Consider the following 14,568-nt stretch of genomic DNA (forward strand, 5'->3'; position numbering starts at 1 on the left):
AAAAAAAAAACGATAAGAAATTGTAGAAAAAGGAAGTGTGAAAAGTGGATGCTTTTACCACGTAATTGGTGATAGTATTATCTGGAGTGTGCACTTGAACGAATTGGTAAGGAATCTCTGTTTATTTTGTCGTTTTGTCTCTTCCTCAAACAAAAACCCCAAGTGACACGCATTCTGGTGGCGTCATTGCAGGTGTTACACACGAACAAAACACCAAACGGATTGCTCTTCTTGGGCCCAGGAGAGAGACAAAGAGGTGAATGTTGTGCGATAAGACTGCCAATTCTTTGCTGTAATCTATGGGATCATGCTCGATACACCCGAAAGTCCACAGTACAGCATCAATAACGCTGATCCCTATCCTGAAATCAGTGATGATGATTCCCCGTTGATCTACGGACCAAAGCCAACAGGTGAGCCCCCCTCTTAAATTTTGGGTAAATTTCCAGGGCAGGGTTTCATACGCTTTTCACTTCAATCTCAATGACTGATGGTTGTGGAATTGCTGATAAAATTGACCATGTTTTTGACTTGTCGATAGGAAAGTTGTCTCACTGAAATTTCCCCATAAGGAAGAGAATTCTTGGCAACTCACTGACCTAGTCAGATCCTTGAGATCACAAAGGAAGAGGGAATTTGTAAATAATCTCTCTTTGTCTCTCAATCAAATGATAAAAGATCATTATTCGCTTGATATTTCGAGGAAATTCCTCCAGGATGAGCTCATTGAGCTCATGAATAATTGATTGATGAGATTGATGACCAAATTGAATCCAATTGAGGTGTTCTTAAGCAATAAAAGAAAATTCTTACACATTGTAGGATGAGAAATAGAAGAATTTGCCACTTAAAGTCCATGAAAGTTGTGGAAATTTATTCACTTTTGTAGCGAAAAAATGAATTTAGGGAAGAGCGGGGCAGTCAAGCAAGATTTTTCTTTACTAAATTATGTTTCTAAATTACTCACATTTAAACGAGATTTTTAGTTAGGAATCCAAAGAATAATTTATTCAGTTGTGAAAATTCTCATATTTGAGAACACTGAATAAATATTTACCCAAGTGTTTTAAATGTGCCAAAATTAAAGATTTTCATTTCAGAAACAGCAATGGAAAATTTAAACAATCTTTTTTTTTTAAATATTTTCCACTGTTTTATTTATGGCAATTTTTTTTTTAGTCAAATAGAAAAGCAAATTGATCAGTAAAAAGAACAAAATGATTACTAAAAAATATTTTTGATATAAAGTATTTCATTTCTGTTCGATAAGAAATCATAAAAATCCTTAAAATTTATCAAAAATAATTTACCTTTCCTGAGATTACTGATATTATGGTTTACGATATTAAATTATTTTGTAATCTAAATCTAAACTATTTAATGTATAAATGATTTTCTAATTTAGAAATTCAAAGAATAATTTATTTTGTGCATAAATCAAGTCTAAATTGTAATGGAAGAAATTATTGAATGAAATTCAAAAACGGCATATAAAAATATAAAATATAAACGCTAAGACGGCGGTGGTCGCTATTACTCAACTATGAAATTCTTTAAATTCTGTACTTTTGAAATATGCTTTCAAGAGCACTAGCTCAAAAGCAGTTTTATATTATAATAATAATAATTTGAACTTTACAACTCGATCAAGTTTTTTATCAGTTTTATTAGGGATCAATTTTTTTGGTTAAATATGGAAAATATATTGATCAGTAATGCAATTGAAATAGTCAAATATACTTTTTTCGTTAGTGAAATATTAATTTTCAAACTGTGCCTGAGATGAGATACTGATATGGCTTATAACTTATAATTTTTTATTACATTCAAAATTAAACATCTTTGTAATTTTCTTCTTACTACATTACTTACTAGCATGCGCTCAAGCGCACATCAGCGACTTTCTTCGGGTTTTCTTAGTTTAACGGTTTAACTATGAAATACACTAAAGGAATTGATTTTTTTTTCTAAAACAAAAATTACGAACTGCAGATTTTCCTAAAGTAAGGGAGTAGTGCGACGAGGCGCTCAAGAAAAATTCAAGAATCTTGACCGTTTCCTTCTCCTCCAAAGCAAAAATCCGAAAAACAGCTAAGCTTTGGCCTTCTAATTGACGTCCCCCCTTAATTCACAATGCATTAGGGGGGAGTCTAATAGGAGACCAAAAATTAAGAGTTTTCTTTTTCTGGTTTTACGCGATTTTCCATACGAGAAGGACACGACAAAGTCTTTATTTTTTTCGAAAAAAAATATTACAAAATGCCTGTCTAAAGTACTTCACTAGAGCGTTTTGTCGCAGCACTCCCTAATTAACGTGAAATGTGTATCTGATAATTCTTATATGAAGAAAAATGAAAATAATTTTCGATTTTCATAAGTATTATTTTTTTTAAGAGTAAATAGATGCAGAAAATATGGTATTTGATTGTTGCGATGGAGAAAAATACTTGACAGATCGAGTTGTTCCGAAAAAATTAAATGTTATCAAAATTTTTACTAGATATGAACTAAAATATTAAATAAAAATTACTATTTGTATAACTTTTTAATTAATTAAAAAAAATAATTTTCATTCAAAAATTTTGTCGTGAAATAGTAAAACGAGTAAAACAAGACGCTTTTTTACTTTACTTTTAATGTCATGGCTACAGAATCGCATTTTCGAAAAAGCTCTCCTAAGATTCGAACCCAATTTGTCATATGGCATTGCCAGAGCGTTACAGAATTCCCCTCCTGGGCACTTTTTTACTTTACCGTTTAATAAATATTTCTTTGAATGGTTTTGAAAGAAAATCGATCAGCCCAGACACTGTTTCTTAAGGTATCTACACTGGCAATAATTTACATAAAAAATTGTTATATTTTAAGAAATTGACGGTATTTCCTCCAGGAAGAAATGTACAAAAAATCTGTTAAGAGAACAGCTTTCGAAGAAAATTGCTCCTTATGAACTCTAAACATTTCTTTCCTTTAAAAAATGCGTTTTTGAAGGAAAGTTCCTGCAGTGCTGTAGATAGAAACGTAAAAATTCTGTCAAGAATGCGATTATTGACGAAAATTGCTCCCAATAATGTGTAGAGGCCTTGACATTTAAAAGAAATCTTTAACCACAGAGGCAAATTTGAAAAAGTTTTGTTTTGGATATATTTTACAAAGGCGTTCTGGAATTATTAAACTTCTATCAATAATAGAGAAATCCGGAAGTCGTCGGGAAGAGACAATCACTCAGGGAAACACATCAACTATCTCCAGAACTTCCGGATTTCCCTATTATTGATTGCAATTAACCCTCTAACGGTGTTTTCTTTAATATGCGAAAAAAAAGTTCTAAAACAATGTTTACTAGGATAATTATGATCCAATAAAGTCGAAAAAACCATCCATTCTTCATTATCTTTTTTAGTTTAGGCGCTAGATGAGAAAATATAAAAATTTTTTGAAACTCTTTTTGCTTCTAAAATTCACATTTTTAGCTTTTTGAAATTTTTTAAATAAAATATACAAAGTAGAATGACATATCTTTCTGTAAAATATAAATTTATTTTAGTCAGATAAATTTAAATCGGTATTTTTATGGAAATTTAAAATGAGTTTTTTTGCACTAATATTTTTTGTTGCTTTTTCTCTGACCTGTCACACAAAACTGGGAATAGCAACAAAACGAAGAGTCAAAATGAGTTCAAACTTTTAAGAGATGTTTATAAGACTATCACCGAGGACACTATAGCACTTTTAAATAAATAAAACCTTTATTGTCGCTGTAAATGTGATTTTTGTGAAGACCGCCTGGACCCGTTAGAGGGTTAAACTAAAATATCAAAGATTTGGATGGACTGACAGAAAAGTGATATATGGGTGAAATGTAGACCAGAATGTTCTCTATAATTTTGCAGTAGAATATCGTGCAGGTTTTTATTACAACTTTTATCAAAATTCTCTATATCCAAGCTAATTCTGTCACTTATAAATTTGTAATTTAAAAATAGTACAGTTTATTTAATTAATGTCTTAAAAATATATTATATATTCTTAATCCATGCATACATGGAGCTGCCCCACCGTCCCCTATTAATTTATTTATTTATTTGCCAGTACTGTAGAGGGCGTAACATAGTGTTTCTCTATGATACTACTTCTTTATGTATTTAAATAAAATATTTGCAAAAATTATTGAGTATTGCCAAAGCTGCCTCGCTCTCCTTTAAGCACTTCTAGCAAGTTTTTTTATTTTTTTTATTTTTGCAATGCGGAAATTTAAACTGTCGCATTTGCTGCATTAGATTGTAAATCATTTATCAGCATCTTGAATAGCCCATTTAATTTCCCTCCTGGAGCCCCTCAATTCCAGATAAGTTATCTCGCAGGAACTCTATTATGATTTTTTTATTGCCAAGTTTTTTTTTAAATATAAAATCGCAAGCAAAAGCATGAGTCATTGCGAGAGCATTATTTTTCAAGCCACTCTGAGAATTTCTCGCTGAAGTGAGAAACGAAGTGGCAATTTACAGAAAGTGGGTGGATTTGAAAGTGGGTGTATTATTTTTTTTTTGTAGCTGATGGCAAGTTTCCCAAAGCCCGGCATTTGCTGGGTCTTATGGGTTTTCTGGGTTTTGCCAATGTCTATGCCATGCGTGTGAATTTGTCCGTGGCAATTGTGGCCATGGTCAATCATACGGCAATTCCAGAGCAAAATACCACAAATCTGGATGATGTATGTCCAGCTCCGGGAAATGACACGGACAATGGTCCGGTGCTCAATGGGGAATTTGCATGGGATGAATCGACACAGGGAATTGTTCTGGGTGCCTTCTTCTATGGCTATGTCCTGACCCAAATTCCGGGTGGACGATTGGCTGAGACTGTGGGTGGTAAGATGATCTATGGAATTGGTGTCTTGATCACGGCCATCTTCACATTCCTAACGCCAATTGCGGCGTACTGGAGTCTACCGGCTCTTGTGATTGTGCGAGTGATTGAGGGAATGGGCGAAGGAGTGACATTTCCAGCGATGCATGCAATGCTAGCCAAATGGATTCCACCATTGGAACGGAGCAAATTTGCCGCTGTCGTCTATGCAGGGGCCAATTTTGGCACAATTATCTCTCTTCCACTCTCGGGATGGCTCTGTTCGTTGGATTTCCTGGATGGATGGCCATTGGCTTTCTATCTGTTTGGTGCCTTGGGGGTTGTGTGGTTCATCTTTTGGATGTACCTTGTGTACAATTCGCCATCACAGCATCCACGAATTAGTCCCCAGGAGAAGCACTACATTCAGCGGAGTCTGCAGAGATTGGATGATGAATTGCTGGATACCACAGGAGACAATTCCATTCCATGGCGAAGTATCTTGACGTGTCTGCCCATGTGGGCCATTTTGGTGACACAATGTGGACAAGCATGGGCTTTCTACACCCTCCTGACTGAATTACCCACCTACATGGACAATATCCTGCATTTTGGCATCAATGCCAATGCCGTCCTGTCATCACTGCAATATCTGACAGCATGGATCTTTGGCATTGGCTCATCCATTGTGGCTGACTGGATCCTGGCCAAGGGATGGCTCAGTCAGAAGAATTCGTACAAATTGTGGAATTCAGTGGCTTCCATTGTGCCCTCAATTGGGCTCGTTGGGGTCGCTTGGGTGGGATGCAACTGGAAACTGGCCATGCTGATGCTGGCGGGTTTTGGAGCATTTCAGGTTAGTGACAATTTCCTTTTCTTTAAATTTCTCCATTATAGCAATCATGGTCATATTTCACATATCCCGATCGGGCTTAGACTTTGCCTAAGCGTGTCTTGGAACACCCTAAATTTTGGAATTTAATCTGATCCTTTAAATTTTTTTATGATTAATGGCCTTTACACATTGGGAGAAATTTTTGTCAAAAATAGCTTTTTTGAAGGAAATTCCCTGCAGCGTTGTAGGGGGAAACGTCAAATTTCTGTCAAAAACGCAATTTTTGACGAAAATTGCTCCCAATGTGTAAACGCCTTAAAGCAAGAGAGGGACAAATAACATTTTTAATAAGCATAAAAATTTCTACGCGAGCAGATTTCGTCAAAAATTATTTTAAATTTTTTTTTGCAAGAAAAATTCCCATTTTTGAAGACAATTTTTGAAGAAAAATACCCCCACAGTGAGAGGAATCCGAAAAAGTTAAAACAACATTCCGGAAATGTTAATTTTACCCTGCATTATTGATCCGAAATCGGTGCAAATATTACCCTTTTTAGGTGTATTAGGGGTTGAAGTTACCCTTTTTCATGTTAATTTTACCCTTGAAAAGGTGTTGCAGTTTCCTCTTTGTGTTTTATACTAATTATAAATGAACAAAATTTTATTATCTCATTAGCTTACAAAGTATTTTTGGAAAATATTTTGAAAAAAAGTTACAAAGATTATGCTCTATTTTTTAACATTTTAAATAACATAAATACACGTGGGGATGTATGATCACTTCACTTTCTATGAAATCTTAGGTGGAGCCAAGGGTGAAGCGTAGATCGTTTGACTGTCAAAGTAAGAGCGACAACGATATGCTTTTGCAAAATTCCCTTTTTCAAGAAATTCCAAATTTTATGCCAGAAAAAAACCGCACCCCGAATATCCTCATTCTTGTCCCTCTGTGCCCAAGATCGAGGATGTTAGGGACAAAATTACATATTCAACATTCCCCTTTTCCATCGAATCCTTTTATTAAAGTAAATACTTATGGGTATTCTACGGGCAATAAAAATTTTAAAACAGTTTACTGGACCCTTGGAATAATATTTCAAATAAAAAACACGAAGAAAATGTCCCAAACATCCCAGGTCTCTCCTACTTGATTTTATCGTTCCGCAAGATAAATGGAGCTCTGTTTTTAATCGAAATATTAATTCTTACTCTTTCAAAAAGAAATAAATCAATAGAACTTGACAAAAAGACAATTATATGTAGACAATACAAGTGTGAAAATGTAAGAGGTAAAATTTTAATCGATTGAATTTCACTAAATTTAAAAGTTGTGGGAGTAGCATTAGGACTAATTTTAGAAATTCCGTATGATCAATTCTAAAAACCCTCTGGGATGATTTTATTAATAGAATACCTTACTTTAGAAATTTTTAGATTGATTTGAAAAATTTTCCATAAACAACCAGACAACGTGGTACAGTCGAAATTGTGCATAAATCCCACACTATCTCAGCACAAACCGTGTAAAGTCTTATAAATCTTGTTCTCCTTTAATATGAAACGATTAAAATTGTGCACTAAACCTCTATAGCTTCTGCTTATAAAGATCTAAATTGTGTGCAAAACCTACACAACCTTAGTATAAAATAATTAAGATAGTGAATAATACTCGCACAGCTTAAGCATAAAATGGTAAAAGTTTTGCTAAAATACGCACAGCTCAAGCAGAGACCGTTTAACAAGCCGTTTCATGCTTCAGCAAAATGATTAATTAATCTTTTATGCTTAAGCATTGAGAGTTTTATGCACAATTTAACCGTTTTATGTTTAAGCTGAGCGAATTTTATACACAATATTGCCTAAGTTCAGTATTTTTCGTACCTCTACGGACGATAGGGACACAAATAGCTGAAAAAGTTAAGAAATTTTTCTGACAAATCCAATGAATGTTTATTTTCACTTTAATGAAAAATATTACGTATAAGTCGTTGTACTTTCTAATGCTGAGAGGGTTTTGCTTAAAAAAAATTTCGCTGGTATTCTACAAAGTTTTGAATTATAGTTGTCTTATTTCTAAAAATTGTCCAAATTACATTTGTTGCAAAATATCTTGAAGAGGATACGATTTTTGAAGAAATTACCTACAGATTAAACAAATTTTCTTCAAAAATCCATTTTTGTCAAAAATTCTCACGGATGTGTAGAGATTTTTTTTTAACTTTCCAAGCTTATTTTTAAGAGATTTTTTGTGTAGACGCTGTAATACTAAAAATAATTCAAGAACGTGTTCTTAAGGCTATTTATTACCCAATTCAAGCGACTTTACTGCACTGACAGAGAAACTTGAAAAAGTTAAAATAACATTTCTGAAATGTTAATTTTACCTTATGGTATTGATCCGAAATCAGTATAAATATTACGTTTTTTGTTAATTTGACCCCTGAAAATGTGTCAAATTAACATTTCCATTTAGTCATTTTTGATGACTGAATTTTTATGACCAAATATTTGATTTCAAATTTTTTTGTCCCAATATTTTGATAATCAAATATTTGATTTCAAAATTTTTCTAGGTGGTGGAAATTACAGAATTTCCCGTCACCTAGAATTTCCCTAATTTGTCAGCACCCTAACGATTAGAAATTATCCCACAATCTTCCCAGTCAATTGGGTACTTATGGTGCGGACTATGAAGAGTCATTTTTTCATCCGTTGTTTTCTTGAAGTCTAAAATCTCTTAAACCTCGTCACTGTAGAATTTTTAAAATCAAATTAATTGGCTGTGAAAAAGTTAAAAATGCATTTATTCTACTGACGCGTGCCCACGGGATTCGACGACAATTCAGGGATAGGATTCCTCAGCTAATTCCCCTTTTCCCCAGGTAAATCCCATTTTCCCAATCACAACATTTAATTACAACAATTTTCTGACATAAAATTTTGATAGTCAAATATTTGATCACTAAATTTTTGAGTCCCAAAATTTTGATGGCCAAATATTTGATCAAAAAATTTTTGATGAACAAAAATTTGATCACAAAATTTGTGAGTCCCAAAAATTTGAGAATCAAGAAATATTTGTTCACTGAATTTTTAAGTCCCAAATATTTGATTACAATTTTTTTGAGACTTAAAATTTCAATAACCAAATATTTGATCACTATTTTTTACAAAAGGAAAACATTGAATAATTGTGCGTTTCAAAAAATTGACGAACAAAAAATATTTGTTCACTGAATTTTTGAGTCTCAAAATTTTGATGGCCAAATATTTGATCACAAAATTTTTTTATGAGCAAAAATTTAATTGAAAATCTGTGAGTCCCAAAAATTTGAGGATCAAAAAATATTAGTTCACTTAATTTTTAAGTCCCAAATATTTGATTACAATTTTTTTCAGACTTAAAATTGCAATAACCAAATTTTTGATCACTAATTTTTTACAAAAAAAAAACATCAAATAATTGTGCATCTCAAAAAATTGATAAACAAAAAATAGTTCACTGAATTTTTGAGTCCCAAAATTTTGATGGCCAAATATTTGATCACAAATTTTTTGAGTCCCAAATAATTGATCACTATTTTTGCGTTTTAAAATTTTAAATTTTTTCACTAGGATCAATTTGCAAAACTGGATTTAGGTTCATCAGAAAATTTTAACTTTTAGGGAGCCGTTTATCCAGGCAATCAGATGAATCACATCACACTGAGTCCTCGATATGCGGGCACGATGCTGGGAATAACGAATGCAGCTGGAAATACTTGTGGCTTCCTTGCGCCCTATATCATTGGGTCAATTATCAAAGGCAGCGAAACCCTTTCGACCTGGCGGGGTGTCTTCTATCTGGCGGCCGTGCTCAATGTGTCCGGAAACTTCTTCTACTTGCTCTTTGCGTCCGCCGACGAGCAACCGTGGTCGAAGCAGAGACCCCATTTGCGCTAATGAGAGGATTTTCTTTTTTTAGTAGTCTTCTTGTCGCCATCAAGTGGCTCGATTAATTGTGATACCTCTCTTTCTCACGGAAAATCTTTTTTTTTTTTTTTTTGTAACTACTTACCAAGTGAGAATGGATTTTGATTTTTTTTTCGGTGGAGCAAGAGGGATTCGCAAGGAATCTTGATTAATCATTGTGATTCGTGACCAAACGTGCTTTCAAAACTTTTATCCTTAACTTAATGCATTTTTTTTCGTGTGTTTGTAAATGAATCAGTATCTCTTGACCCCACAGGATTTTTTTTTTGTTTTTGAGGAGGAAACTTACCGATCGTTTTTAGTTTAACATGACGCAATATTAAAGTGGAAAAAAGTATGAAAACTCTCATTTTTAGAAGATGAAAATGTTTGTACAAAAAAAGAATGAGAGATGGATAAATTAATATTTTATTAGGAGATTGTGCACATTTCTTCAAAATTGCAATTGGCAATTTTGTCTTTAAAATTCTCGTAGAAAATTTTATAATCACAGAGGGGAGTGTCAGGTGGACAGCCAGGGATTTGAATGATCCTTTCCTGGTGCATTGAGAGGATTTTGGAGCCTTCTGGGCAGGAGAATGTCACGAAGAGGAGATTGCTTCCGAATGTGTCGATTTTGCTGGGTTTCCAGGAGTAATCGTGTCCGAAAGAGGTGTGCGTGAGGACCTCGGGATCTCGGTAGAGTCCCAGGAATGCCAGGTACTTCAGGAGAGTTCCGGAATGAGTGAAATACAGCGTGATATTCGGGAATTTGGATTCCGGATGGAGATGTTCAAACATATTCCGACCAGCCGGACAGGCTTGGCGATAAGTCAACTCATACCCATATCCATCAATCCAGTAATACTCCAGATCCTCCAGGAATTCCAAAACCTTGATATTTTCCTTGTCAAAAAGACTGCACCAAGGAGAGATTTTCCGTCCATCCCAGGCAGTTTCAAAGGCACAAGTTGTGTAAATCAGATGTATGTCATCTGCAGATAAATCCTCAATCCCTGTCTTGACCCGAAGATCCCGTAAAACTTGCAAAAATTGGTCAGAAGCTGCAAACAATCGAACTTGCTCCATTGCATCAGGATTCTTGTCAACTTCAGACTTCCAGCGAGGGCATCCCTTGTAGAACTGCAATGACAATCCCCTTAGGTACATTCTCCACAAACCCCTTCGTTGCAACTCACCCTCAAAATTGGATCTCTACTTTCAGCTCTGGGATACCAAACTTGCCGGATATTCTCCCTCCCAAACAACCCAGTTGCAAAGCTTTCAGCACTCTTTTTGGCTCTCTGAGTGTCAGTGTACTTGAATCTGTACGTTAGATTGTCATATTGGTCATAGAAGAGACTAGGGAAGCGATTCTGGATCCTCTCAGCCAGCTCAATGAGTTCCATTTCGCCTTCCGGAACGAGAAACTTCTGCTCAGCATCGTCAACGTCGACATTCCAGGTACGAAAGCGCTCTTTATCGATATCACACAGCTTTCCTCTGTCCAGGATGATATCCCTGTACTCTGACAGGGTTGTCCTCATCCTGAACAGCTGCTTCCGGCTGGGATTTCGTGTCCCATGCCGAAAAATTCCCCAAGCTCTTGTTGGAGTGCAATCGTCAAAGATGATTTTCTCGTCATTTTTATTAGCTACCACGCGATATGGGGTCTTGGTGGCCAAGTGATGGTCAAGGTTTTCCTGCCTGGGATCAAAACACTCAGTGTCACATGATATTTCGGTGGGAAATGGGAAAAACAGGCAGAAAAACACCAATATTTTCATTTTTGAGTAAAAAAACTAGTTGTAAAAATTCCCGCAAGAGGGCTCATCCAGGCCGGCTATCTACTATGTACAAACTTAGTACGGTGTATTATACTTAGTACGAAACTAGTATGCCCATATAAAATACATAGTAGATTTTCTATGAAATGTGTCCCATATACTCATCATTAGTGTGCGTGAGTCGACATTTATACTGAGTATATACTGAGTACATTTACAGTAGACTCTCTCAAATTCGGGCATATGGAACCGAAATGTCAGTCGAATTAGACAGAAATTCGGGCGACAAACTTTTTGAAGTGCAACCCAAGCGGCATTTTATATCCAAATAATGTATGTCTCAAATGTAACCAACGTATTTTCAATGTAATCGAGATATTTCTAAACAATATAATGTATAAACATGATGGAAGTTTATTGACTGAAAATTATATGCGTTCCATACCCGAAAAATAACTCATCTAAAAATTGTATAGAAAATATCAGTTATTTTTTATTAATATAAATAATACATTTTATTTGATAAATTTCGGTTAACATATTGGTATTTTCCCTTAAAATTATGACTAAATTTTTTTAGATCCATAAACAAGTTATAATATAATCTATTTTTGTGTGAAAATGTATAAAACTGTGTCAGAAACATCGAAAGTATATTTATCTTACATATTCTAGTTGTTATGTTGCCATAATAGCGTGAAACTGTATGAACATTACGTTTTGATATTTTTTAGTTACATTTGTTCCGTAAAGGAGACAAGTTATATACAACTTGTGTTCTTTTTGTATGCCGCTACCAGATTGTCAAATTCTGCTTTGTTTACTAAGCAGAGATTCATATTCAAATGAAAATTTGTGAAAAAGGTGATGTTGAACATAAATTAAAACCTTGAAGTGTACCTGCGTTTGCATTGGAGTCGAGCACATAGAAATTAGTGATCAAATTCGAAAAAGTGAGTGTAATTGATGGAAAAATTATGAATTAACACTTCGTTCGTGAGAGTTAACATTTTCTTTATTTAATTGTAGTAAAAATTGTAAAAATTAGGACAGATTCCTGATCTTCTGACGTGAAACTAAATTGCAGAAACAGTGCCCAGAATGCAGAAAATTTTCATAAAAAGCATAAAATTGAAGTGTTTACTGTGCAGTAACATTATTGTGATAAGGAATCTGTAATGTGAATACAGTAGAGTCTCGCTATAGTCCATATTTGGTTCCAGATGTGACACTTGGGTCGCACAATCCATGTCATTTTTTAAAATTATCAACGATTTTTAGTATTGAAATTGTTCGACGGCTTCCACTTTCTTTGCGATTGTGGTACTTGTCCTCGCTCTCTTCATTATGGATCACAATTATCACAATTACTCAATAAAGTTTGCCAAAAATATTAAAATAATTATGACAACAGTTCATGTCGCGTACTAAAAAACATAACCTAACTTAAAATCAGTGTTTTGGAATCAACGGACGATAAATTGTGGACTATAGAGCGATGGCCTATAGCGGGACTCTACTGTATAATGTACATGTACGACATAATGTAAATATAATCACAAAAATATGTCAAGATGTGTTTTCTCCTATATTTTTTATTTATTCAGGTTATAGCATCTTAATTTTATTTTATCGGAACAAAAAGAATATTATGGCGTGGAAAATTACAGAAAATTGATGGCGCTAACCCAATTTAATGTAAAATTATGCACAAAACATTGATGAGCCTCGCGATATTTGCCCAGAATGGTGCTTAAAATGATGTATTCTACCAATACAAGCAGTAAAAATCTGATATCCTTAAGGTTTTCAATGATATGATAGAAAGGGCAATAAACTTATTCAATTTTATTTTCTTTAATTTCCCAGCTTTCCCTTGGGAATTTCAGGTCGGAAATGAAATACTATTCACTAATATTGTATCCTCTAACGGAAAACAGTCATTGCATTAAAATTTCATACGCGATAAAAGTGCACGAGGCACAGAAAATCTGCCTGAATCGTTGGGGATAAATAATTATTCATTTAAGGAAAATATTTGAGAAAGTTTCAAATGAAAATGCAAAAGAAATGACAATTCTGCGATTAGTAGTTATAAAATTCATATTGTATAGTGATTATATTTTATTTAGTGATAATCTATACATTTTACCGTACAAAATAACGTGCTTACATCAAATATGAAAAATTGTTATATTTTGTATGTAAAAATTCCCCATTCACCCGAATATGGACCTCTTTTATGCGGTTATATGGAAGAAATTTGTAAAATTTCTTCCATGTGGGACCAGAGTTCCCATCAAGTTTAAACAAGGTTTTTGAAAATTTAAGAAAAAAATATTTTTCTAATTTATGTAATCTGTAATAGTTAGTTGTCATACTTATTGGCCCCCAGAGGTTTTTCCTTATTCGGCTCTGGAAATATCAAAAAAAAAGTCAGGATATCTGCAAGGAAGCAGAAAATCGAAAATTCACGATTTTTGACCAAAAATATCTAAGGAGTTCATTAGGATCCTGCAAAAAATATCCTAGATTTGGACATCCTTATAGTTTGTAATTATCCATAATAATCGGATTTTTATCGATTCTAAATAGTCTAAAAAAATTCTTTTCCATGGGTACCCAGAGTCCCAAAGGAGACGAAAGAGTTAACAGAGTTTGTTAGGCAGCTCTTTGCCAACTCGTCAGTTAAATCAGCATTTATCGTAACTTCATTTTTGCGATTTTGAGATATATACATATTTGGAATCAGCGTAATTTTGTTTATTAAACGCACTTGAGAAAAAGAAACTTTTATAAGCCCAATAAAGTTATTTTAAACAAAAATTATCGTAAGTGCCCTTAATTAAGAAAAATTTATCAGAATTTGTCGTAACTTCCATTTTTGGGGAAGTTACGACAAATTGCCATACAAAATTTTCAATAATCAGCATTTCCCGTAACTTTTTTTGCTCACTTGCGTGGCTTGTAATTTGCAGCAAAATTGCAATATTTGTCAATAAATCGTTTACAAACTCTTCCAAATATCGAAAGACAGTGCGAAAAATGCAACATTAAATCATTTTAATTCAATATTTGCGAGAAAAAAAGTGAGAAAAAATCCCTACCCATCTGTCATTAATTCAAAACAAAACAAGCGACGTGGCGTAC

At 33.9% G+C, this 14,568-nt stretch overlaps 2 protein-coding genes across 2 annotated transcripts; one reads left to right on the top strand and one right to left on the bottom strand.

Moving 5' to 3' along the window:
• Positions 1-25: 25 nt before the first annotated feature.
• On the top strand, positions 26-10,069 carry LOC129807849 (sialin). Its single transcript, XM_055857416.1, has 4 exons — positions 26-106; positions 193-413; positions 4,554-5,701; positions 9,347-10,069. The coding sequence occupies exons 2-4, from the start codon at positions 308-310 to the stop codon at positions 9,620-9,622; spliced, it is 1,530 nt and encodes a 509-aa protein (XP_055713391.1). The 5' UTR covers positions 26-106; positions 193-307; the 3' UTR covers positions 9,623-10,069.
• Positions 10,043-11,457, bottom strand: LOC129807851 (multiple inositol polyphosphate phosphatase 1). Its single transcript, XM_055857418.1, has 2 exons — positions 10,831-11,457; positions 10,043-10,774 (listed from the first exon to the last, which is right to left on the bottom strand). Exons 1-2 carry the CDS (start codon positions 11,416-11,418, stop codon positions 10,064-10,066), a joined length of 1,299 nt encoding a protein of 432 aa, XP_055713393.1. The 5' UTR covers positions 11,419-11,457; the 3' UTR covers positions 10,043-10,063.
• Between the last annotated feature and the right edge of the window lie 3,111 nt (positions 11,458-14,568).

Source organism: Phlebotomus papatasi, chromosome 3 (genome assembly GCF_024763615.1).
Source record: "Phlebotomus papatasi isolate M1 chromosome 3, Ppap_2.1, whole genome shotgun sequence".
Classification (NCBI taxonomy): Eukaryota; Metazoa; Arthropoda; class Insecta; order Diptera; family Psychodidae; genus Phlebotomus; species Phlebotomus papatasi.

Coding starts and splice junctions, on each gene's coding strand:
- LOC129807851 (XM_055857418.1), bottom strand. CDS start 11,418: ATGAAAATATTGGTGTTTTTCTGCCTGTTTTTCCCATTTCCCACCGAA. Junction 10,775..10,830: donor GTAGAGATCCAATTTTGAGG/GTGAGTTGCAAC, acceptor TTGTCATTGCAG/TTCTACAAGGGATGCCCTCG.
- LOC129807849 (XM_055857416.1), top strand. CDS start 308: ATGCTCGATACACCCGAAAGTCCACAGTACAGCATCAATAACGCTGAT. Junction 414..4,553: donor CTACGGACCAAAGCCAACAG/GTGAGCCCCCCT, acceptor TTTTTTTTGTAG/CTGATGGCAAGTTTCCCAAA. Junction 5,702..9,346: donor CGGGTTTTGGAGCATTTCAG/GTTAGTGACAAT, acceptor TTTAACTTTTAG/GGAGCCGTTTATCCAGGCAA.